Source organism: Dryobates pubescens, chromosome 6 (assembly GCF_014839835.1).
Source record: "Dryobates pubescens isolate bDryPub1 chromosome 6, bDryPub1.pri, whole genome shotgun sequence".
In the NCBI taxonomy this organism is placed as follows: Eukaryota; Metazoa; Chordata; class Aves; order Piciformes; family Picidae; genus Dryobates; species Dryobates pubescens.
This window is the reverse complement of record NC_071617.1, coordinates 46234670-46261443: the sequence shown is the minus strand read 5'-3', so window position 1 is coordinate 46261443 and position 26774 is coordinate 46234670. Positions and strand designations below refer to the sequence as shown.

Genomic DNA, 26774 nt, shown 5'->3' with positions numbered 1-26774 from the left:
GCTGGAGGTTAGGAGGAAGTTTTACACAGAGAGAGTGATTGCCTATTGGAATGGGCTGCCTGAGGAGGTGGTAGAGTCACCATCACTGAAGGTGTTCTGGAGGAGACGTGATAGGGTGCTTGATTGCATGGTTTAGTTGATTAGGTGGTGTTGGATGATAGGTTGGACACGATCTTGAAGGTCTCTTCCAACCTGGTTTATTCTATTCTATTCTTTGAGAAGCAATTACAGTGAATTGAATGACTGTTATCACTGTTTCTGGGGTGGGGTTTTTGTTTGGGTTTTTGTGTGTGGTATATTTTGGGGTTTTTTTTGGGGGGGGAGGTGATTGGTTTGGGTTTTTTGTTGTTTACCTGGTTGTTTTAAGAACCTGGACACCCAAAAATGTGGGGAATATTTGGGTAGTAGTGGGTAGGTAGAAGTAACACTGCTGTGAGAGACAAACTTGTCTCTCTTGCTGTGACTCAACAAAGATAAAATCACCTTTGCTGCTTGCCCAGACAATAGCTGATGTGTATTGGGCAGAGCCACTGGATAACAACTCTCTGGAAGGTGCTCTCTACAACTACCTGAAGGGAGGTTGTAGCCAGGTGGGGGTTGGTCTCTTCTCCCAGGCAACCAGCACCAGAACAAGAGGACACAGTCTCAAGCTGCACCAGGGGAGGTTTAGGCTGGAGGTTAGGAAGAAATTCTTCATAGAGAGAGTGATTGGCAATTAGAATGTGCTGCCCAGGGAGGTGGTGGAGTCACCATCACTGGAGGTGTTTAGGAAGAGACTGGATGGGGTGCTCGGTGCCATGGTTTAATTGATTAGATGGTGTTGGGTGATAAGTTGGACTCTATCTTGAAGGTCTCTTCCAACCTGGTTAATTCTATTCTATTCATAGATAAAGATTGCTCACTAGACTGCAGCTGCCCTGGAAATAATGGGCAGAGGCCACTGCTATTGATACTCTCTGGAATATGCATATTCACCACCTGGACTCATACCTAAAAGCTGTATAAAATATCTGAGCAACTACTGGCTTGGGAGAAGGAAAAGACCTGGACAATGCCACTGAGAAGGAAAAGCCTGGGGCAATGCTGCTTTGAAGAAAAATGGAGAGAATACCAGGAGAGAAAAATGACCGAGACATCACCATGGGGCCTGGAAGAAGCAGACCAAGAAGAACCCTCTCTCCATGTCCTAAGTTCTGCTTGCTACAACTCATAGAGCTGAAGAGGCTGTCCAGAGGACAGCACAGCCAACAAGGACAACATCTCCTCCATGCCAAAGCTGCAGCAGCCTTCCTCCACAGACCAAACTATCTTGGGGGGGGTGAGGGGTGTGGTAATATAATTCCTTTCCTCTTCTCTCTCCCTCTATTCTCTCTCTCTCTCTGTCCCCTTCTGATCCATCCACTTCATTTGTGTAATAAATAGCCTAGCTGCTGATATTTTGGCTTTGTTTGTGCCTCTAATTTCATAACATGGGAATATCCGAAAGAAGCGAGTCTCTTTCCCTCTCTGGACCGAGACAACTGCCCAACACCATTCCCTTGCCATCATGACTGCATCTATTAGTAGAAGCATCCTCTGTCATTTTTGTTATGGCAGAAAACACTTATTAGTTTTTTTCAGTAGTATCTAGCAGGTTTTACTTCAAAATAATTGTTTCTTATTAAGAATGCCCTCAGGCTGCATACTCAAGTGTACTGCATGCATGACTGAGCACAAACAAGCTGGACTGCTTATTTCAAAATGGTTGGATTTGAGACAGCTCTGGTCTGAAAGGGCTGTAACCACAGTGGTGTCTGCTGTGGCTGTGTGTCTAGCAGAAGCCCTGTTTTTCAGATGCTGAATGGGGTTAGCCTCCAATGTAAATTACTATTTAGGTCCCCATTCAGCCAAGTTCATGCTTGACTTTCAGCAGAGGCTTCAACCCATTATTCAAGTTAATCAAGCACTTAACTGCTTTATTGGTTGGCACTCAGCATATCCTTAAAAATATGCTCTATCATGACACATCCCCCAGATGGTCAAGATACCAACTGCAGGCTTGCTTCAGTTCCCACTGAACTTAATGCAAGACTTCAGTGGCCTTCAGCTGAAGCATATAAATGGGAGTCACAGGTGTGCTTCAACATTAGAACACAAATATTTTTTTTCTATCATGTAATTTTCATCTGATTTACTTACTTGCATGCAAACCTGAGCTGTGAGCTTACTGTCCTGGTGTAGTGTTAATATCCTGAAGAAAAAGTCAGCGCAGACAGGAGGATGATGGGACCTTAATGCTAATGTTTCTTCTGATACTTCCACACAACAGAGAACACCATGGTGGAGTTGAAGGTAGAATCTCACTCAAAAGTATGGTCTGTCATTTTGCCTGGGTACCTTTCAAGGTGCTGATCTTGCTTAAGCATGACTCCCCCAAAAGGTGCAGCTCTGATGCTTCTCTACGGTGTCAGTCGTAATTGCATGATCTTACAAAACTGCATGGAAAAGTGAAGTATTTTAGGATAATCAGCCTTTGTGGGAGGAAGTTTTGGGGGAAAATGTCTTAGTGTAAGAAATTAAATCCAGTTTTCAAACAAAAATGGAAGAACAGATTATAAAACCCCAAAGAGCTCTTTGGTAAATAAATTCAAGCTGAACAGACTCATTGCTGTGGGGTACCTCGACTGAATGGCTCAAAATTCATATGCCACTTTTGTTTTCATCCCATTACTGAGATTGCTGTGCCAAAGGGCAAGGCAGGCTGTTAGAGGATTCCCTGTCTGGGATCTGCTTTGGGGTGGTAAGTTAACAGACAAGAGAGGCCCTCGCCATGATGAGCAAATTAGAATACATGTGCGTCACAAACAATATCAAAGATCTAAACTGCAGCTGTTTTCTGCCTGGTTTTCACAGGCTACATTCACTGGCCCTCTGTAGCTGTCCTGAACATCTGTCTAAACTTCACAGAAGAGGTAAAAGCTCTGTTCTGCAGGTGAAGAGCTTTGTTACTCAGTACTTGTTATACTAGACATAGAATGGAGAACAGAAGACCACCTCAACCACAGAGCCAGGACAGAAATACTGCCCAGGATACAGAGAAGATAGGTTCTGAGCAGCTCTGCTGGCAAGATGAAGCTCTTTAAACCCATCTGCCCTATATTTTGAACAGAAAAATGAGAGGAAGATCAGGAAGGTGCAACAGTGCCCATGCTTTTCATAGAATCATTTAGGTTGGAACAGACCCTTTAACATCACTGAGTTAGATCATTAACCTAGCATTGCAAAGTCCATTAAACCACATCCCTCACAAAGAAACTCAAGCTGAATGTTTTTTGGGATTGCTTGCATCCACAAAGGGAAAACACTCTAAGAACTGTTAGATAACTGTCTACATGGTTAAAACCCAAAAAAGGGTTTTAAGGACTTAGAGTAAGATTGCATAGGGAAAAAAAAAAACTGGAATAGGGATGGGGACCTTAATTTTCCAGTTTCCTGTAAGTGCAAGTCTGATGTGATAATGTCTTCAGATGTGTAAACAGCCATTTTAGTTTTAAATGGATGACTTCTATCTAGCTGCTCCTGAGAAAAACACTTCCTGTGGCTCTCTTAAATATGAACTATGGAGAAAAGGCTATCATTCCAGTGGCTTAAACTTGAGAGTCCTGAAACATCGTGCTCAAGAAATTGCACAGACCTATTCCAGCTGGAATACCTCAACCTGAGTTTCTCACCAGAATGAGAGGACACAGTCTCAAGCTGCACCAGGGGAGGTTTAGGCTGGAGGTGAGGAGAAAGTTCTTCACTGAGAGAGCTGTTGGCCATTGGAATGTGCTGCCCAGGGAGGTGGTGGAGTCACCATCCCTGGAGGTGTTCAAGAGGGGATTGGATGTGGCACTTGGTGCCATGGTTTAGTAGTCATGAGGTGCTGGGTGACAGGTTGGACTTGATGATCTTTGAGGTCTTTTCCAACCTTGTTGATTCTATGATTCCTCTGAAATAGAAAGTATGCAAAAATGCAGACCTTTGACTACACCACTTAAAGTTTCTAACTGGGAGGAATTAAAACAAAAAACAACCCCAACAACAAACTTCTTGTGCATGGAAACTGTGATAACACAAAAGCAAAGTATCCTGAGGACCATTTTAAAGCTGAGGTGAAGTAGACAACAGAGGCCTTGCATTATCTACAGATAAACAATCTGTAGAGCCTTCACACACACTCAGCCAGTGAGCCACAGCTATTGTTTCTCTTGTTATATATGCACTCACATAAATTCTTACCTTGTCTTTAGAACATCAGATGTTGAGATTTCTTTGAGTTGCTTTTAAGTGCATATTGCTAGCTTTTTCTCTGCAGGAAGAAAGTACACAGAACCACTTGGTTGCAAGCTGCCAGCCTGATATTCTCACTCTCCCTCTGCCTTCTCTTTAAAACTGCATTGTCTTCATCCAATTGAGCTGGGCTTCTTGAAGGCAATCACATAATGCAGTTACCTACTATTAGCATTGGCTGATTAAGCAAGTGAGTTTGTACAGTTTTTCTCCCCTCTGAAGGTGTATTAGAAAAGTAAATTCTCATTTCAATTTATTTTTCTTCCAATTCAAAGACCAAGGAAAACACAAACCAATATTGGATCCAAATTGTTTCAGTAATATTTAAATGAAAGAGACTGGATTGAAATTATTGATATTGCTCATTCATCCAGAGCTATGGACCTCTGCACAGGCCAAGTCTCTTGTGTGGAAAGGCTCAAGAATGTCCCCCAGAGATAGTGTCCGTAGTGAAATTTTGCTCTTGGGCATGACTGCCAAGGCATGGTCTCTGCCCCTCCCCTTCAAGGAAAGAAGTGTAGCTGAACTGAAGGATACCATTGATATTGCTTCCTTTCATCCTACTTTGTGAATAGGAAATGGATGACTAAACACTGAATGGATATAACTTCTAGCATTTGTGGTGAGAACAGCCTACTTTGGCTAGGTGCAGAAGAGAGGGCTGAAGGAGGAAACACGTACATTTGAGTATTACATACATTTCCCCCCATGATTCTGATATGTTATTGCATCAGATTTCTGGAAACTGTTTGCTTGAGACTACTCAGCAAGTGACCTCAACAGATGCTTGCCTACACTTCACAGATTGGAAGGAGGCACAGATGCACATGAGCAACAAGGTCTTCAGTTTGATGTAGATGCTTCCAATCTGCTTCAGCAGTAAATGACTGATTATTTGGCTTTTTTAGCTGCTAATATGGAAGCAGATTTCTCTTGAGAAGCAACCAAGGATGGACTACAGAGATGTGAAACCTTGATCCCCTTCCCCGCTTTCCCCAACTTTGCTGCTTTTTTAGTACAGATTACCTTTTAATAAAAGCAAAACAGTAGAAGGCATTTTGTACCTCTCCTCAGTAGCCAATGTATCAGAACCCTGGAGATAAAACCCACCCTCAAGGATAATTTCTGATGAATGAATTATGAATCTGTACCACAGCAATTTGGGCCCTTCTGTGAGGAACCTCCAGCTTAGATCACATGGAGATTTCTTCAGGTTATGTGGAGATGTGTCTTCCAAGCTAGTGCTTCTTTAGGAAAGCATAGTACATGGGCAAGTTCAAGGGGAAGAAAAAGCTGCCAGATGTTTGGTGGCATTTCTTCTAAAGCTCTGTAAAGAACCACAAAAGGATCTGAAAACATTTTAGGGGAAACCACTGCCTGCAGAATCCCCCCCAGCATCAATCCACCTATGATGAGCATGAAGGTGGAGAAGGATGGAAAAGCTAGCACAGATACCTAACTTCCCTGTGTGTTTAGCCTGGTATCACAGTCCATGCTGAGAAGAAAACTTGTCATACTAGACAGGAAGAACTGCTCTAAGTCCTCATTTAGCTCTTGCTGTCAGGGGATCTTGCAAACCAGCCTGTTAACCTGGCTGGCAGGGATGGCTTCTCCAGTGAAAAGTCAACAGAAGACAATCCTCTAATACTTTTTATCTTGGCAGCCTTTTAAGAATGTAACACATGCATAAATAAATGCCAGGATTAATTCCATGGAAAAATGCCTAGCATTCTCAGAGTTGAAAATGCAAATCAATTATGCAGTTTGTCTTATTTATACCATTGAAAAACCAAAAGAATCCTAGCAATGTATTGTACTGCTTTGTGAATCAGCTCCAAATTGTTGTTAATTTCCATGCACCTTAATCCATCAAGGGGCTTTTATTTTTAAGCACATGCAAGACCTTTTGAATCAAAGGTGAAATCTACACTGACCACCGTGCTTTAGAGTAGACCTTGAACCGCGAGTTTTGTGTTGTGTGGGAATGATCTGGCAGTAACAGCAACAAAAGACTATTTTCCTCACGGGACACAGGGAGCTTCAAAGGCTTAAAGTTTGGGTATTAGAAAAACGGGGGCTATTGCAGAGGGGAAAAAGAAAAGTGTTTATAGTAGTCAGACTTAAAACACCTTCGAAACAGAGGGAGTTGAGAAACCTCAAGCCCTCCCGATGTTGCTAATCATCTAATATTTCACAATTAGGTGGGGTGAAGGGGGGGAAATGGTGGGGGTTTGCCTTTTAATAGTAGCATAGTGCAGTGAAAATCTCTCTAGCTTTTTCAAAAACAGCTCTTACTCCAGAAACACACAACTCTTCTACAATCCTGCCAACACTGCAGGCTAGCAGAAATCCCTTCCCTCAGGGGCCCTTCACTGCGTTTTTCTGACTGCCGAAGTCCATGTGGCTTGAAGGTGGTGTACAGACCAGTAGCATATTGCTGTAACAATACAGCGGGTGACTGACCCTCATTCCAAGCTTGTCAGACCTGGAAGGAAAGGGAATACCTGCCTAACCTCTAAGGTTGCCTTGCCCTGAAAGGAACCTGCACAAGATGGTGGCTACCTAAATAGGCAAAGGAGGGATGCAGAATGGCGGGCCAGTATTATTTGCTGAGCAAGGTGTCAATGGCTACTGTTAGAAGTACTGGTTTACTAATAGGGAAGTTTAACTTCTCAGCAAGTACACACCTACCCAAAGGTCTTATCTACAAGATAAGGATTATCCAATTGGAACAATCTAAACAGTACTCCAGCTGCAAGGGCCACTGGCAATGTATCAAATTCAACTACCACTTTTGTAATTCGAGAACCTACAAGAGCAAGGCTTAGGATCTAGCCCTAGAATCTTGGTACTGTTCAGAGAATAGCATTGGACTTCATCTTGCACATATTTTTTTCCTAGTTTTACAATCTTTCAGCCTGTCTTTTCTCTGTTCGCCTTCCACTATTGCCAGGTCATCTCCGTCTCAAAAAGACAAGGACAGTAGAGTATGACACTCTGTTTGCACGGCAAGATGCTAGAGCAGGAACTATCTGCTACTCTGCATACATAACACATCCAGTAAAATGTGTTCTCCAACAGCCTACCAAAACTTCTGAATGTTATGAAGCATAGGAGTTACTGTATCTTCTCATCCAGCCAGAGGAACACACCTCATCTTTAGGATATTACTGTTCAGAGGAATCAGAGAATCAACAAGGTTGGAAAAGACCTCAAAGATCATCAAGTCCAACCTGTCACCCAGCACCTCATGACTGCTAAACCATGGCACCAAGTGCCACATCCAATCCCCTCTTGAACACCTCCAGGGATGGTGACTCCACCACCTCCCTGGGCAGCACATTCCAATGGCCAACAGCTCTCTCAGTGAAGAACTTTCTCCTCACCTCCAGCCTAAACCTCCCCTGGCACAGCTTGAGACTGTGTCCTCTTGTTCTGGTAAGAAACTCAGGTTGAGGTATTCCAGCTGGAATAGGTCTGTGCAATTTCTTGAGCACGATGTTTCAGGACTCTCAAGTTTAAGCCACTGGAATGATAGCCTTTTCTCCATAGTTCATATTTAAGAGAGCCACAGGAAGTGTTTTTCTCAGGAGCAGCTAGATAGAAGTCATCCATTTAAAACTAAAATGGCTGTTTACACATCTGAAGACATTATCACATCAGACTTGCACTTACAGGAAACTGGAAAATTAAGGTCCCCATCCCTATTCCAGTTTTTTTTTTCCTATGCAATCTTACTCTAAGTCCTTAAAACCCTTTTTTGGGTTTTAACCACGCAGACAGTTATCCAAGACTCAATTCTTCAGAAACAGTAAACATGACCTGACAAATCATGATTATCCTTGTAGGCAAGCGACAACCAGTTCAAACCCCAGAACTGGAGCAGATGCAGCACAGTTGCTCTTACTCCAGTCAAAAGTTTGTACTAAAAGTCATGTCTAAGGGGAAAAACCCCATAGCTGAGGGGATATAATGTAAAAACCACACTTCCCCTAACAAATTCTCCACCTGCTCACTCTCTGTGTCCGAGTTCTGTCTATTATGCAGCGCATGAATTTTTTCACCATTATCTCTTTAGGCTGAATTTGTCTTTTTTTTAATACTTCAGACCACACAATCCAATGTATTCATGAACACCAGCATCTCAAGCACATACTCTTCTCACTTGGAAAAAAACAGAAAGATTGTTTTTCAAGATTCATTTTTACAGAAGTTCTTTACTAAACTGAACAGACTAAACCAGAATGGAACTTCCTGAAGTATCCACAAAGAATCCAATAGAGAAGTTGTTTTTAACTGCAGTATTTCAAAGACAATTTTTCAAATCTCTCCAGTATTCCCCACCCATCTCCCCTAGATAGCCAGCAACTGGCAATTAATCTAGAACTATGGAAACTCTCCTAACACAGCAGATTGCAACCCAGTTAACACAGCTTTACTCTTCACTGGACCAAGTTACTGTCCAAGAAACACAGCCTCATCATAGGAGAAATGACATGCATAACTGTAAGAATGCAGTTATTTTGCTACTCTGTGTCCAAACAATTTCTGACAGAGGCCACTAGGACACAACAGATTTAGCTCCCTTACTCCTGCAGCACCAAGTCTTTAGAGACCAACAGTCTCATTTGAGCGAAACACCCAGTCTGTATTGCCTCCATCAGCTCCATCACTTCCTGCATTATATATTTTCATCTATCTTCTGAGCTGTAGTCTCCCTCAAATAGACTGCTCTTATTAGATGAGATCCCAAATCCTCACTTAATGTCTCCCTCACCCATTAGCTCTCTGTTCCTAATGCATTAACTGTATTCTAAGCAGGGTACAAGCTTACTAGCTTCTATTCCTCATCCAGTGATACATTCCCCCACCAAAACTGCACAGCTCCCAGTGATTAGGTAGCTATTTATTTTGAAGACAGGTCACAGTCCAGACTTAGTGTCCTGCTTGGTGACTCCTAACACAAATAGAGAGTTAAGAAACACTCATAAAATTTATCAGGCTACAGCAAGCAATTATGCTTGCTGAAGACAGGGTTGTACAACCTGGTAAGCCTTGGAAGCTAGCAGGGGGACTTTCACTCCAAAGAGTCATTCAGATTGGAAAGGCCCTCAGGGGGTCACATGGTCCAACTCCCTGCTCAAGCAGGGTCAGCTAAAGCCATTTGCCCAGCACCTTGTCAGCTAGGACTTCAATCTACAGACTCTATGTTTGACAGACCTCTGTAAAAAGAACATTGTCTCCTGCTCAAAGACTTTAGTACTTTGTTCATTTGTGCCCATTGCCTCATTCTGCCACTGGGCACTACCAAGAGAAATCTGGCACCATCTTCATTCTCTTCCATCACATTTTTTATACACAAGCAGGATCTCCCCATAACTTACACATTAAGAGAACTGCACTCTTTAATCATGAAATTTGCCACCTCGCCTCTCAGTTTAGAATAAACCAGCACCACCAGATGTTTTACTGCACTGCTATACCACACCATTTTTGGTAATTATAGTACAGAATGCAAAAAGCTTTGTATTTAATAGACAAGGATTGTATCTTAGCAATATACCAGAAGATGAACTTGACATTTTGGAGTATTGCACATATAGCCAGAAATCTGCCTAGAGTAATCACCTGTTTCACAATAGCAAAAATCACCTGCAAATGTACCTCAGCCAAAATAATCTTCTAATGATTAATGCCATTAGCTTCCACACTTCTTTACTACCTCAGAAGACATTCTTCCATTAGTAGAAAGCACTGGAAAGTACCCACCCCCATTCACAGTTAAAGGACTAATGTAAACAGAGCAACAAAATTTCAGTATTGACCTAGAAATCACACATTTCATTTACATAAGAGCAACACAGACACCAAACTAGCTGCTTTGATTCCTGACACCACCAAACCAGAAGCTAAAATGACAGTAAATAGAGGTGGTCTTCTCTCACATTCTTCACCCATTTTATGAAAGGCAATTACCTTGGCTAATGCCGTAAACAAGAGGATACTCTCCTTTTTACCTTAGTCAGATGCTTCTGAATGCATGCAGTGTTGTAGAAGCCTCTGGGTCAGAGGGACTCGCAGTCTACTGAAAGCCGCAACACCGCATTTGCAAATAGAAGCAGTTCTTGTCAGATCCTTGTTTGCGATACTTACCTCAAAAATGACACTTCTCAATACTCCTGCAATTCAGAATCTCAAGTGGTTATGATGATCAAGTTCGCCTCATCCTGTGCCACTTTAAGCATCTGTCTTGCCCACAGGCTGCTAGGCTCATGATGAATACTGGACAAGAAGTGTTTGGTCACCCTGGCTGCTTTAGTATTTAGACTGCACAAGCTTCCTGAACCAGAATGCCAGTGCACAAGCAACAATTCTAAGAAATTCCAAAGATGGTGGTTTAGACACTTTCAACAAGCCTCCTTTGGAAAACCAAGAGCTGCCTGTAGTCCTTTAAGATTGAGGTCATAACCTTTTGACCAGATGTTTCAGAAATCAGGTTGATGATCTGTCCTGATTTTGCATTTTCACTGTCATCAATTATACCTCAAAGAGTTTAAAGATTAGCTAGCCACACTGCTGGGACCAGTGAAGGTAACCAGATGCATGAGCCCATTATTTGTTTGAAGACAACTAGAACACCCAAGTAGCAATCATACAATATATGTGAGCTCACTCAGTTCTTGCCAGCAGAGTACAGAGGCAAGGGGCACAAACAGCCTCTGGCATTTTTTAGAGACCTTTGATTTGCCCTTTGTCAAAACCAGGTTTGTTTTCTGTTTAAAATAACCTTGAACCCTCACAAAACCCCCTAGTGCTAGAAACATTCATCAGCAAGAGGACATTTTCCTTCCGTGCTTTTTTGCTGACTGCATCCTGAACAGCAATCCAAACATGGCAGCTTCAGACATGGAGGCTTCAGAAAGGTGTGAGACTAATTACCCCAACATAGCAGCTGATAGGGAATAAACTCCAAAGTAATTAAAAGAAAGCAAACAGGTTTAGTTGTCCGAACAAGGAATTTTAATTTTAGGTCAACTATTGAACTAGGTCAACATCCAGTTCACAATGTCTACAGATAGTGGGCATAGCCAGTCACTACGGTAAGTTTATTGAAGCACAAAGCTCCACACAAGACTGTAAAATACATTTTAAACTACTATTAAGAAAGCTTCTTCAAGTCAACAATACTAGTAAGGGCCAGAGTTTAAGGACTAAGTTTTCACCTTCCAAGCTATTTTAAGACAGCCAATCCATTGCATAAGCAAACCAAACTGCTACATACTGAAACAGAGCAGCAACTGTATTGAACAATTCCTGTAAATAATTCAAGGATACATTGAAACAGTATGGGTAAATTGTAATTTTTTTATTGGAAAACAAATATACAACTTGGAATGGATTTGAGGCAAATCGTGCCATAAGCAGATTTTCTGAAAATAAGTGGCTAAACAAAGTTTAAAAAGCATAGTAACAAGAGGATAAAATGTTTTCTGGTACAGGACCAGCAGTACAAAAAAAACTTGTGTACGAGTACCTGGATAAAATCACCCGTTTTGCATTAGTGCAACTTAAGTTTCATATTGTTGACTGTCAATTGTCCACAACGTTAAGACTCCACATTTCAACAACATGTTACAGGTATGGCCACAAGTTACTCAGAAGTAAGCTAGGAGAATGATTTTTACAGTGCATTAGCCACATGTACATATATACTGTTCACATGCTTTTATCCTGCAGTTAGCTGTAGAAGTCCTTATCCTCCATCACAGAAAGCAGAATAAACGCCTTCATGTACTGGAGAACAAGAGCCAGCATGTCACTTTTAAGGAACTGCTAATGCACAGTAAACCCTAGCTTACTTTATGTAACTTGTTACACTACTCATACCTAAGTATTCGAAAGAATTTTTTTTTTTTAAATAGACAGCCCAGATGTTCCCTCAACCAACTCCATTTAACTTTAGATGTGCAGAAGGGCTTAAAATATCCAGAGTAAGCCACATGCAACATTTGTTACTTAGATCAATTTTCCAAAAATCAGAACAATGACAGTAAGATAAAGGAGAAAAAAACATGGAGGAATGGCCTTCTAATTACTATACATGCATATTCTTTTGACAGTAAGGGAAAAACCTTTTACAGATAAGTTACAAACAGAGAAAAGGCAAATAAACAATTTTGTACAAGAAATTTAACACATTCTGTACAACGTCTTCACTTCGCTGTCATCATTTGTACAAACTCTGTAAAAGGAAAAGAGTTGCATAACAGTTATTCAGGGGGAAAAAAAACAAATCTGAATTGCAAGATCTGAGAAGCAATTGGCCTTCCAAGCACTAAACAGTTTTGAAACTATTTTCTGAGTAACAAAACAGCATCTTCAAGGCAGTCCTCTTTTCCAATCACACCCAAAAAGCCTCCTCCTTAATAGCAAAAATCCTCTACATTTATCAAAAATACTGGTTCCTCAGTTATGTGGTAACAGCCTTATTTTCACAATAAAGCATTACAGAGTCCTAATGCCCATGCACTTCAATAGACAAGATACCAAAGAACCACTAGAAGACCAGTAGCAAATTTTGCTGAGTGACAATTAAGTTAGGTAGGTCTACAATGCTAGTTTGAGCTCCCTTGAAAGCAGAACAGATCAAGTCTTCCTACTTCACCTGACCAGCTTTAACCAACTGAATCACTGCTTATTCACAGCACACCGGAAGTTATGATTCCACAATACAGGACACTCCACGTATTTTGCTGAACCATAGTTTCAGATACAGTAATAAAAAAAGGGAACACAAGGAGTTAACTGTTGCTGAAGTTTAAGAGCAACTGGAAACCAGAGGGATGCCAGCCTCTAAACAGTGTATTCCTAAATGCAGTTACGGAGCAGCAGGCTTGTTGATGAAAGACTTTCACTCAGAAGAGAACTCATCCTGAGGCTGCAATCAAAGAGGCCTTAAAGGGAAGTCATACCCAGAAAGAGCATTATCTGAAAATACTCTAGTCCTTTTATGAGATGTGCAGAAAATTCAAAAGAAAACAAGCATCTTCTGAGATGCAGCTAACAGAACTCCTTCTGTTTGCATGACTTAAGTTTCAATGGCAGGAAGAAATAAAAATAACCTACTGCTGCAGCTGATTTATGAAAGCGGTCTTCTAAGGGTCCTGAAACTTCTGTACATTTTACAGACTTTGCCCCTTTAATTTGTAATTTTAAAAGCATTAAAAAAGTGACTGTACACAACATTTATTAATGAACAGAGCAGTATGAACAGTATGGGAACACCCCAGCTAGCTTCCCTATTCTAACGATCATTAGACATGCTAACATTTAGAAAGTTATTTCCTATGCTGCCCACTTGAATTGTCATTTTGTGCCTTTGGCACAAAGGTAGTAATAACTCATTCAAGCCCACTTAGAAGTATATGACATACATACTGAAGTACATCACATTACACTGGTGAGATCATCTGAACACTATCTGATTTAACCTTGATGTGACTATCAGCATCTACAGTCACCAGCATGCTAAGTGCTACACAATCAATAAATTCTTACCTTCATAGTTTACTTGACCATCACCATCAATGTCTGCTTCCCTAATCATTTCATCAACTTCTTCATCTGTTAGCTTCTCCCCAAGATTTGTCATCACATGACGGAGCTCTGCAGCACTAATGTAACCATTACCATCCTGGGAAGGGAAAAAAGGAAGACTGCAATAGACTTGTCTACAATCTAGTGACTTAATTACTACTTAGGACTGCCTAGGCTTTAACCACCACCAGCTGTTCAAGATGAGAAAGCTATTAGCACATTTTCACTGTTGTCCAAGACCTTTTAGTCTTTATGTAATACAGTCTACTTTGGCTGCCCTACCCCAAACATTTTTTTAATCACTAAAAAACACCTTACCACTTTCACAATGTTTTTAGGCAACTGTCTGGTTCGAGTGTATGTTTTAGACCAGAAGCTACTTATCTCATTTACCAGCTTTATGGGAGTCCAGCATAAATTCACAAGGCCTTCAGAGACCACTTTTACATAATGCAACTTAGCTGAAACATTGAAGTATTGGTGTGGGGAGAGAAGTCCAGAGTTTGCATACACTGTTACTTAATCTGTTTTGTTTTGAAGTGTATCTTGCTCAAGATAACTTTAACTGAACTCCTAAATAAATCTCAAAGAGTAAGTGAAAGATAGAAAACATTGCCATTAAAGCATCTAAGCAATTTTCCTGCCAGTCATGAAGGAGTATTTAAGTATCATAACAAGTGTTAGCATAATAGCATCAGTCATTACTATGACTCATTTGACTTTCAGGAGCAGTACCACAGTAGACTGAACTTTAGGCTGCCTAGAGGGTCTAGATGACAGGACTCCACATACCCTTGAATTCAGTGATAAAGAATTAGAATCTCATAGAAATTACAAAACTGAGAAGCGAGTTTTTGTAACAGGAGTTATTTGTTAAAAGAAACACTTTAGTACCTTGTCAAACACACGGAACGCTTCTCTAATTTCTTCTTCACTATCTGTATCTTTCATTTTTCTTGCCATCATTGTCAGAAACTCTGGGAAGTCAATTGTGCCATTGCCTGCAATATCAAGCAGCAGTTAGAAAAATGCAGATTTTATTTTGTTAAATCACTGATTAGTATAGTAAAATCTTACCATCAGCATCTACTTCATTGATCATATCCTGTAGCTCTGCTTCTGTGGGGTTTTGACCAAGCGATCTCATCACTGTCCCCAACTCCTTTGTAGTTATAGTTCCATCACCATCCTTGTCAAATAGTGAAAAGGCTTCTTTGAATTCTGTATAACAACAAAGAGGAGTTAATCCATTCAGCACTGAAATAATGAGTTGGTGTTAAGAGCCCACTGCTGCTTATTATTGTACATTAAACTTGAATTCATTCTCCTAAGAAATTTTTGCTGTACTACTCAGTGTGCTGTAATTGTAATGCCAATACAAAACCACCAGCATATGGAAAACAACTTGCCAGTCTACCAATCAACCACATTTTGACCTAAGTAAGATGGAAGCTCATCCATTTTGGAAGTACTCTGATGTTTGTTGCTATCTATCTTAAACAAGGATCCTTGATACAGAGATAAAAGGAACAGCTCTCTGCAACAAGAAAGAGCCATATCCTTGGCAGAAACTCTTTGTTAAGAGAAAATGGTATGAAGTTTTCAGTGAGCTGAAAAAACATTACTCAAAATACACAGCTTAATAGCACTTCTATCACCAACAGAGACAAGTCAATTGGAAAAGAGGTACAAATGAGACCAAATTAGAAATAGTTTACCATTACAACTCACTTCCACTGGACATGCAAATCTGAACAGTATATGCTATGCAAAGCTGCAGTACATAGAACCATAGGTGTTAAGCTCTTGGCCATGCCTGAAGATGAACTTCTCCCAGCTCTCACTGGACTTCTGCAGTTCTTTGGCCTATGTATATACACAGATCCAGTCAGCTGTTCAAGAAAAGTCACTAGTTTTCATTTCTGAAAAACTGCTTAGAAAATTGCTTCAATTCTGGGGTATCCCAAACAGCCTTCATAGTCAAAAACAGTCATAAGAATCATAGAATCAAGGTTGGAAAAGACCTCGGAGATCATCAACTGCAACCTGTCACCCAAGACCTCATGACTACTAAACCATAGCACCAAGTGCCATCTCCCCCCTTGAACACCTCCAGGGACAGTGACTCCACCACCTCCCTGGGCAGCCCATTCCAATGGCTAACAACTCTCTCTGTGAAGAGCTCTCCCCTTACCTGTAGCCTAAGACTGCTTAACTGTTTCAGTGCTACCTCAGCTTCTTACAATGGCTGTATTATAGCCAGCAATACTAATACAAACATGTTTAATCGTCAGGTCCAAAAATTGAGTTGGTTTTAATCCATGCCATCTGTTTGTCTTTGGCCACAGAGCTTAAACTAGTTCACAAATTACACTTGAACATGAGAAATTTATCTAGTTTCTTACATAGTTCAGTCATTTTTACAGCTTAACACACTCAAAATCATGCCTTTGGAGAAGTCATTATCTCAAGGGTTCTCCCATATCATAAATACCCCCAAGAATTAATTTTCAACATTTCCAAGCAGCCAGCTTTTTAGATGGTGTTTCCCAGACCAGAATTAGTCACTGTAAAAGTGTTTTCACATGAACCACAAACTTTTATTTCATCCATTTCATACTCTGAAACACTTGTGGTGAGTACAAGCTTGGCAAGTGTTAAAAACTTAACTATAAAAACATGCTTTTTGTAGTTCACGAATACAGCTGTAATACCAGAGCCACAGTTGAGCCCCATCCAGGAAAAAAAAAACCAAACAAAACAGTTTTACATCTAATAGTCTAAAGCATTCCAAAAACCAACCGCCACTGTTTATACCACATAAAAATAAGGCTACCAGAGGACCAGACAAAACAGTTCTGAGTAGTGTGTAAAACCAGGCCTATACAGCTATAACCTGTACCTACAATAATTGAAACTATCCCCAAAGACTGTTTGAAAGTTATCTCAAAGGTTTATTAGGAGTAAATTTTTACACATGGAAAAGGCAGGCTTGAGACAAACCTAGCAGAAAAGTTGAGTCTATCATGGAAGGACACCGAGTTTTCAGGTACTGAAGTGTCAAGTTACTCAAAGTGTTTAGCTCTTAACCACTTCATCCTTTGGTTGAATGTCAACTGTTACTACCTAAACAGACTTCACACCACTGCAGTGACCCTGCTTACAAAAAGTAATACTTTTCAGTAGTGGTGTTTTTTTGTGTTTGTTTTGGGTTTTGTCTGTACTTTCTCTTCTCTAAGACATGCTTTCTACAACATGGGCCAGCCAGTGTGTATCTTCTGAACTCTTGAAATTAACCACTGGAAGGACAACGCTTTTCTTTAACAACAAAGATGCTGTAGTAGCCTAGAAACCACCAGTTGGACATAACCATAAAACAAAGCAAGACAAAAATCAGTAGTGTATTCCTGTTTCAAATGCTGAATCAACTTAGGAATATGCTTAAAATACCTCTAACTACTCCTAAAACCACCTCCAGAATTTAAAACAAAGGAATAGTAACATATGCAGACAGTTTAGACTAGAACAAGGGCAAACTAGCATAGTAGCAATGGCCAGTAAAGGCAGCTATGGAATATTGAAGTTCAGTCATCAACTCAATTCTGGCTTCCTGCAATATACGTTTCCCACACTTAATTAACAGCTTGACTCCATGTAATAGATAAAGCAAATCCTCCCTCTATTCAATATCCTTCCATACCAAACTCTGAATGAAAATCCTCTTGCATCCTAGATTCTAACCTGTCAGAAACCAATTTGGACCATGTCAGCAGAAACACTCATCTTTTAGGCTAGTCTACAAGGTTGCAATCTCTCCTTCTTTCTGAAAAGTATACTGCATCAAGAGAAAACACTAATTCCAGGCCCTGCATTATGTGAACTCTAACACACTAGCTCAAAATGTTCTATTTAACAATAGCTTGAGGCATCTCTGTACCACATTGCTTGCACAGATGAAATGGCAGTCCTCAGTGACCTAATTGTTCAGTGAACCAGAACTACCATTCCCACTCTCACAGTTTAGCCAGCTATGTCTGGAACTTTTGTAGGAGAATTCCAATTGTTCTCTTCACAGCCACCACTTAAAACATGACTATTTCCATTATGAAATGAACTCTAAATAACTGCTGTGGTAAGATCCCCAGCAGAGAACCATAGCATACTAAAGGAACGGACACCATACAGGCCTACTTGTTTAGAGAGACCATTTAGATCTCAGAGGTCTAGTGCAAGGAAGAACAGCTCACTAGACCAATTGTTTTGGGACAACAGCATCTTAGATTTCCCATCCTCCTACCCCCAACCAAATGGTCCTGATCTATATACCTTTTAATACAAGGTTTAACCAAAGGGATACTCCATTTGACTGTGCAATTTCAATTCGTACTGCACAATGCCGCAATTAGCATTCACATTCTGTACCTACTCAGAGTTAACATCAGTCTCTCATATCAACAAAACATAGAATGTCTTTTACCTATGACAAGAAGATTCACTCCTATGTGAGCAATGAGTTCCATAGGGAGTAAGAACATCTGGAATCTAATAGCTGTACTCCGTTGTTTTACAGCAGATGTGGAGTATTTGTTTTAAGCCCTGAAGCGGTTATTTTAACTGCTTTTGGCCTTCTGCTTCTATTTAGTATGTTAGTCTTAAACTTGCCTGTAAATCAAAAGCTAGGTATCTTTGTACAAGAGGAACCAGAATAGTATGGGGTTCAAAAGCCTTTAAAACCAATCCCTGCATACATGCAAAGTGAATCTGTAACACCTTTCCCATGCAAGCCTTTAACAGCAAAATTAAGCACAGGTCAGCTACCATCCTTCCTAACCAGTACTAGGGATAGTTCTCTTACAACCCAGTGGGCTTTCATTATCTTAGAGGTTTATGGTTTACCTGCAGAATTGAAAGTGGCAGACCATTTTACACGATACTAACACTGTTACATTTTCTTTCCACACAGATGAAAACCCTCCACTTCAACAAGACAAGCTTAATACTCGCTTTTGGCTCTAAGAACTGTGCTACCATTACTGAATAGCTAACATTTTTACTAATCCTGAGGCGGTGTTAATATGCTTCCTGTTTATTTTCCATCATCAGCTACATCACCTAATAAAGCCTGGAACAATGAACCATTGTTGAAAAGACAGCAGTGACAAATGATAAAGCTTGCTCCAACTATACTGATCACAAAACCCTTAAGATATGTAGGCCACTTACAGAAAAAAAGTAATAATCTTGAACTAGATCTGACTTCTGCTTACTCAGAAGCTAGTCTATTTTGTTGTAACCATGGTAATAAGGACTTCCCACAAAACCATAATAACTCTCCTACAAGTTAAAGCAATCTTCTGAGAAGACTGTTCTTACATTTCATATTTGGCAATTATGGCAAAACCAAAACTAGCTCATTATGACATTTCTGTTTAACACTGTCTAACAGCTACACCACAGTTAAACAGAAATACCTCCCTCAGAAGTTACTAATATGCCCGACCTGGTGCTATTAGTAGAACTCGCCACCCTCTAAAATGATTTCACATGACAGTTATGCATACAGTTTCTAGTATTAATACTACACACTTGTCAGATACAAAATCCAAAACTTTTTGAATGCCCTTGGCAAAGGAGTGCAGAATTCAGCCTTAAGTCACATCAATTAGTGAAGTTAATCAGTCTTCAGAAAGCAGTGCCAGATACCGTATCTGTGCAGCTCATGAGTAGGAGACATGATAGCCACAAGTTTTAGCCACTAATAAGACAGATGTCAGTACACAGAAACCAGTGTTAAAGGGACAGCAGTAAGACATAACAGATGCATAATTACTTAAGCATTTCCAAGCAAGCACCAGTCCATCAGAACAGTGTACAATCACTTGTGTCCAAGTACACAACACAGTTCCAAATATGGAATATCAAGAGTTGACATCATGAAGCCAGTCTCTGCTGTCATCAAAACCAACCACTCTAAACCACCTTCACTAACAGAAGACTGCAAAGTAAATTTTTGCCTTCTGTTACAAAACCACTCTAGACTCCAAGCCTTCACCAGGTATTTACCCTCCTGCTACCTTTCTGTTCACAGCTGAGACAATTCTGCATTCGTGAAAGAAAACAGTCTCAGATCTGCTAGCAAGTAAAGTTGTGAGGATGGTCTAATTGTTCTAAAGGACAAAACTTCCTATTAATTGTATCCATGCAGCTTTTACAGTAGATTAAGACTTTAAAACTGAGGTGGCAAGTTAAAACATTCCACAACACCTCTTTAGTATCTAAGAAAGCTAAATATCTTGTGTAACACAGACTGTCACTGGATTAAGAGATGTGCCAGGTCAAGTAGGAGTAGCAACACAGTATGTGAAAACCTCACCTGCAATCTGCTCTTCTGTCAGTTGATCAGCCTGCAATAAAAGAAGAATATCATTACAGTTGTGGTCAAAGTTCAAAGCAAAATAAGACAGGCATATATATACAGAGGCCCCTGAATACTGTAGCTGTTCTCCAGGACTTATTTGTAGTACTCTGAAATAATTCTACCCAACAGAGGTCAAAAGTCATCAGGATTGTTTGCTAAGTAATAACTGCCAGCTTGTCCTCATTTCCTGACCCTGTAATATCTGGTACACCCAAAATAATGGATTATACCATATATGTATCAATCAATTACCCAAGCAACACTACCAAGCTAAAGGCACACTGAGTTTTTAAAATCAATCTAGGGAGACCAAACAAAGACAACTACTGGCAGTAGTAATTTAGAAACCTATCCTCAGCTTTAAACATGAGACACTTTACGTCCAAGTAATGCAGCAGTAACCCCCTAAATCCCAAATTTAAGGTAGACCAGTCTCTTCTGCTAAGTTACAATGATGTAATTAGAAATATGTACTCTCCTCTGTAATTAAATAATCCCTAGACTGACATGAAGCTTTATGTCCAAGACCTGTCCATAAAAAGTAGAATCCATGTAACTAGCAGCTTCAGACCAAACTGGTAATTCCAAGGTATTTTGTCATACGGCTAGCCAGATGTTTTTCGGACCATTGACTCAAGTAGCGTAAGGTAGCTCAGTTGCAAAAACTATTACACCACTGAACTTTTCTGTAGTGCATCAGTTGGCTAAGACTGAGTTTATACCTCATTTTATCAAAGTTTTGAATCAACTAGATTTGACAGCCAGAAAAAAAAATCCCTTAGTCATCAAGTCTGATCCCAAAATGGACTTCAAGCCAGACAATTCTTCACATTCAGAATAGCTTCAGTTGTGTCACGGTAAAAGGGCCACACACTTCCTTCAAAGGAGCTCCTTGAGCTCTTTATCCCATACTACTCCACAAAAGAGTGAAATAAAACCCACCACAATTTAAGGATACAGAAAAGATACACTCACAGTGTATGTTCAGCAATGCTTTTTAAGCCATTTTTTTTAAATCCTCTTCTTGCTGCAACCATTTCAGTTACCATCTCTCTACAATTACTGCAGCATTGATAGTTAGAAACATTTTCAGTCATTAGTTGGGCCCAAAGCACCTCTACACATTAGCCAAGCGCCAATGAAATACTTTGGAACTGCTATCAACTTTTACTTTGTTAATTTCAATTGAATTATATTTCTGTATTGCATACTAACTTGGTAGCTCATTTCTGCTACAGGAAGAATAACCAGAACCTAGCTGCTCAACCAACCACAGGCGAGGCCAAACACCTACGAAACAGATGCCTAAAATACAGCAACAGCACAAGATAAAGGGCAGAATCAGTCATTTCTCAGATTGCTAGTGGCTCGCCTACTCCTAGAAATCAAGGCCACACCACCGAGCAACTTCTGGAAGAGTAGCCAATGGGTATCTGCAGCTATAGACTCCACTTGTTCCAGTTTTAGCAGCTTCAGGAAGTATTGGCATGAAGGTACAGCTTTTTGTATTTAAAAAAAAAAAAAAAAAGGAGATGGTCTAGGGTGGCAGCAAACCCTGCTGAGAACATCAACAATTCAACATTAGGCTTTGTGATGCAAGTATTCTGCTCATCACTCAGAAGCCTAACACACTTTTGCTTGTCTGGGGTGTATCATTAACACAGACTCATACTTTTGCATGCTATTTACATTTTTATTGCTCGAATGAAAAGAACAATGTGCTATATTTCTGTAGGGTATTTTTATCCACAGAAAGCTGTAGATCAGATTTAAGTAGCAAGAACCTAGTTTATTTAGGTCAATACTTATGGGTTACTAAGTTGAGTCACATACTGTTTTATATAAACAGTTTTATATAGACATGACATTAAGCAGCATTTAAGCGGTTGAGTGTTCCCAAACTCTTCCTGCAACTTAAAACATCCTACAGCTACTAACCATAAATTTGGATAAACTGCCAGTACGTGTAAGAGGTAAGGTGTTTGAGAAGAGCACGAAGCTTATTAGAAGCCACAGGTACACGGCAGTTGAAAGATAAGCGAGGGGGTGGGGCAAGGTTGAACAAACACCATCTGTACTCTGCAGTGCTAGGCTCTGCAGGGACTGCTGCGCAACAGCAGTAAAAGGCGGAGCCAGCAAATCTGCCAGATCACTCCCTCCCATGCCACTCAGGTGCCAGGCTATCTTCTTGGATCCATCCCAACGAGCTACAGGCCACTGGGGTCTTCCCAGAGGAGCCTTCTAGAGTTCCTTTGTCCTGAATTTAACCTACGCATACACCATACATGTGACAGTATGCAGACCTTCAGTAATGTAACCAAACTTCGGAAACAAGCAGTTAAATTACAACCATAAGATGCCTATGTTGGATTTTTGATATGCCCTTTACTGATGGCCAAGCTCCACCTGAAAGCCTCCTCTGATGAAATCAGGGAAACCCATCACAGTTTTGTCACAGCATTCCACTTCACCTTGCAGTACTTTCATTTTCACTGCAATAGCTCCCTTCCCCCCGTTGAAGGCCTGACAAAGAATCTAAGCCTCCAAGGAAAGAAAGGGAGCCGTTTTGTGTGCAGCCGCTTCAGTAGCACAGGCAGCCTCTAGAGGTAGTGTTTCATTATAGCCGTAAATGCTATGCAGTAACTGGTTTGGAAGAGCCTCAACAGAGCTACCACCACCTGATAGATAACTAATCAGCAAATCACAGAACACCTGACACTGCTCCCCTCCAAAACTCGGCATTTTGGTATACTTTCCAGGTGTGCCATCTGAAAGGAGAGTTTTGTTCTGACACAATTAACTTAAGAACAAGAACTAGACACGTTAGCACAGTAGGGCTAAAAATCACACAGTAGGTTAGCTGATATTGAGAACACCACATTCTGCTTTATCTAGCATATGCAGTACCGGACAACATATATTCACAGGCTGAGCCAGTCTGGCCTGCCAGAATGAACTATAACCACATTCAAAGTGTCACTGTGTCTCCTGGACACACCCATTTTTATACAGACCTTGCTTGAAGATACTCCATTTTTGGTTCTGCACAGATGACTACAAGCACTAAGTCTTTTCCTGCTTAGATTAACTGCCTTTTTTCCCCTTTGTAGATGGTTTGCTGTATAGGTTCACAAGTCAAGCAATTAAAAAAAAAAAAAAAATTCAGGCTTCTCTTCATCTAATTCCTCTGCCTAGACAGAACACCTCAAAACCTTAAATCTAAGCACCCACCATTCACATTAGACACGGCAAGTTGATAGTGATCTGATTCCTTAAAAGTATGTAATGAATGAAAAAGCAATTCCACTATACTGCATCTTCTCTTAATGCAGGGATTGTATCAAGCAGTCACTGGTGTTGTTTTTGCGACAGAACTAGGGTTTTTTTGGTATGTGTTTCAGTATCCACTTGTTTTAATTAAAAACATTAAACTCGTGTCCTTCAGACCAAATTTGAAACAATTCTCCAATTCCACAAAATGTGTTCTACTTCAACAGTTGATACGAACCGCTAGGAAAAATAAATTGTGCTTGATCGAGAAAATGTGCAACTGTCCACCACAACGGCCAAAAAGGGAAAACAAAAACCGTTAAAAAAAAAAAAATCCCTTCTTCAACAGCCACCGAAAGCAAGGCGTTATCATGAAATCGTCAGGGAAAAGAAGCTCCAACGCGAGCTGACAACAGGTCTAGCAAGGAGATGGTGCAGTGAGGCAGCCTGCCCCTCATCATCATGCTGCTCGAAGCTGCAGGGCTCCGCATTGCATTATTACCAGGCGCAACACACCTCGCTAGCGAGACAGACATCTTAAGCGCTCGAAGCAGCCGTTGCCGCGCCGCTGGCTCCCCAGCCCCATTGAGCCGCACACGCCGGCTTGCCGAAGGCGAAGGGGGGGAAGGGGGAGGAAGCGATAAGAAAGTGGAGCTGGTGCCATCATAGCAGGCTCCTTCTCCCCCTCCCGTCACACACCCCCCCCGCGGGTCTCCTCCCAGAAGGAACCGTTATCTGCCGCCCGCCGCCCCCCCCTTCCCCCCCCAACTCCCCCCAACACACGCCCCGACAAAGCGTCATGGCGCTCGAACGGAGTGGCAGTTTGAATTTCGAATCCGCACCAACGCCCCAGGGCGGGAAAGGGACCCGGGCGGGATTCGTCCACCACCACTTCCTCCTACGCACGCAGGACCTCCGAGCGGGACCCTCCGCCCCAGGCTCCCCACGCTGCCACGTTAAGCCTACTGACCACAGCAATGGACACCTTCACCTCTCTCCTCCACCCTTATACAGGCGGCCTCACCCCGCACCAGCCAAACCACCTGCCCCCAAGCCCATCCAACCATAGGGAGCCCCACTCCCTTCGCCCCACACACCGAGCAAGTGGAACAGCACCCACAAAACCCTATCACTGCCCCGTGCCCAGGGACTCACCATGATGGCTCGGCCTGGCTGTAGGGTGTGGTGGAAGCTAACAGCAGCACTGGGCACACGAACAACCTGCCCGCTCTACAGCTCGCCTCACACTGAGCCCTGCCTGGCCGCCAGCAGTGCCTCATAAACCGCCTCACAGCGCGCCGGGATCACTCCGCGCCGCTCCCTCCCCCTCCCCTTACCCCGTCAGGGAACAGAGCTGCGAAAGAAGTTCCGGCACCTCGCACTCTCCTCTCCAGGCCACCCGCACCCCGAGTGCGTCCTCTTTCTGCCCCTGACCCCCCAACCCCGGGCTCAGGAAGGGGTGAAGTGCGGTAAAGAGGAGGATTGCAGCTGTGGAACGGCGGAGGGGAGGGGCCAAAGAGGTTAGGCTGCGGGACTATTTCTTCTAGCGGAAGAGAATTTCAGAAAAAAATACCGAGGAGTGCAGGGCTCCAGAAGGAGGGTGCTGATTGGTGGATTCGTACCTGCAATGCGTCACTTGGACATGCACAGTCTGAGCTGGGAAGCGGTTACCCCTCCCCCCGTCCGCAGTGCGCGAGGCCCGGTCCGGCCCAGCTCAGTCCAGCCCCGGGCGGTAGCAGCACTACCGGCCTCTGTGCTACCTTGCGCCCAGCGCCCCGCTGCGTGGGGCGGCATGGCGTGCTGGCCGCCCGGGCCCCAGTGGCCTGCTGCCGCCATGGGCACGCGCCGGAGACGCGGGAGAGGCGGCGGCCGCCGCAGAGGGGCCCAGGGTGGGGGGAAGGGCGGGCGGGGGGGCGGAAGCGGGCCCAACGCCGCCTCCTTCCACCGACAAACTGCAGGCCGCTGCGGCGGCACGAGGGAGGCGAGGCCGGGCCGAAGCAGACCCCGAGCTGCAGGTGTAGGAGCGGGGCCGTTGCTGTCTGCCTTGGTGCATTACCCTGAGGCATCACTGAAGTGCACCTGAGAAAAACGTCCCCAAGAGCGTGTTGCCAGAGCGTTTCAAGCCTTGTTCTCTTGCTGTGCTCCGGAAAGCTTCACCCACAGAGTTACTAAATGAGAGTCGTTCTTCAGCTCAGTCCAGAAAAATTCCCACCCCACTGAAAGCCAGAGATGCTTCATCACTGGTGGAGTCGTTAGAAGAGCAGATGCCTTTCTTACAAGCTGTGTATGCCCTGGTCTTGAGAGAAACAGATGGCCAGCAAGTCTGAGCTAAAAATCTCCAGGCTTGCCACGTTTGAGGTTTATTTGGGCAAATTACTGTAGGCAGAATATCCAAACATGCAAATGTATTTTCTAAGGTATACGGTGCACTTCAAAGCAGCATAATTCGAGGCAGCTGCAATGTTGGCTGAGCCCTGTGAAAGCAGGCCCAGCTCTCAGCTCTGGAACCCATGGTGCTTATTTGGGGACTGCAAATAATGTTACTCAACTTCAGGGGCCCAAGTCCCAGTTTCCTGACCTAAGCTTGAATACAAATTACATTGCAATAAAAATTATCGACTTCCACATCTATTGCAAGAATGAGTTGATGTTTATACAGTACTTGCAAAGGAATGGTATTTTATGCCTATTTACTCATCGCTTTGCATGCTAAAATGGTTTCATTCATCTCCGCTCTTCACAGTCTTTATAGGCCATATAAATAGGATGTACTTAGGAAAGGGCTGGCATGAACAAACTTAACAAAAATTCTGTGTCTTTCCCTCTGAATGTTAATTTACATTCTCGGGCAGGCTTTCTTTTCAGAGCTTATCTTTTGTTCAGCAAATTCAGGAATGAAAGTGAAAATCAAGCAGGGCTTGGTTTCTTAATCAGAGACCCCTTCATCAGGCCTGAGGCCTCTTGTCCTCTTTGCCTCACGTTGTGGTCATAGGGAATACAGAAAACAGCACTAAAGCTTTAAACTTGGCCTTCTGCCTTGTAATTAATATTTTGTGATGCAGGTTTTTTTTAGGCCTCCTTTCCTCTCAAGTGTATTTTTAGTCTGCGAATTAAGTGCATAAAAGCAATCGTCTGTTTGAGCTCCTAACGTTTTTCCAATGTCTGATGTATACCCAGA

The 26774-nt window shown here is 42.1% G+C and overlaps 1 protein-coding gene across 1 annotated transcript; it reads right to left on the bottom strand.

Annotated features, from left to right (window-relative positions):
• Nucleotides 1–11662: 11662 nt before the first annotated feature.
• On the bottom strand, nucleotides 11663–24883 carry CALM2 (calmodulin 2). The gene is made up of 6 exons (XM_009904378.2): nucleotides 24752–24883; nucleotides 20282–20312; nucleotides 14986–15129; nucleotides 14803–14909; nucleotides 13870–14005; nucleotides 11663–12553 (listed from the first exon to the last, which is right to left on the bottom strand). Exons 1-6 carry the CDS (start codon nucleotides 24752–24754, stop codon nucleotides 12525–12527), a joined length of 450 nt encoding a protein of 149 aa, XP_009902680.1. The 5' UTR covers nucleotides 24755–24883; the 3' UTR covers nucleotides 11663–12524.
• Between the last annotated feature and the right edge of the window lie 1891 nt (nucleotides 24884–26774).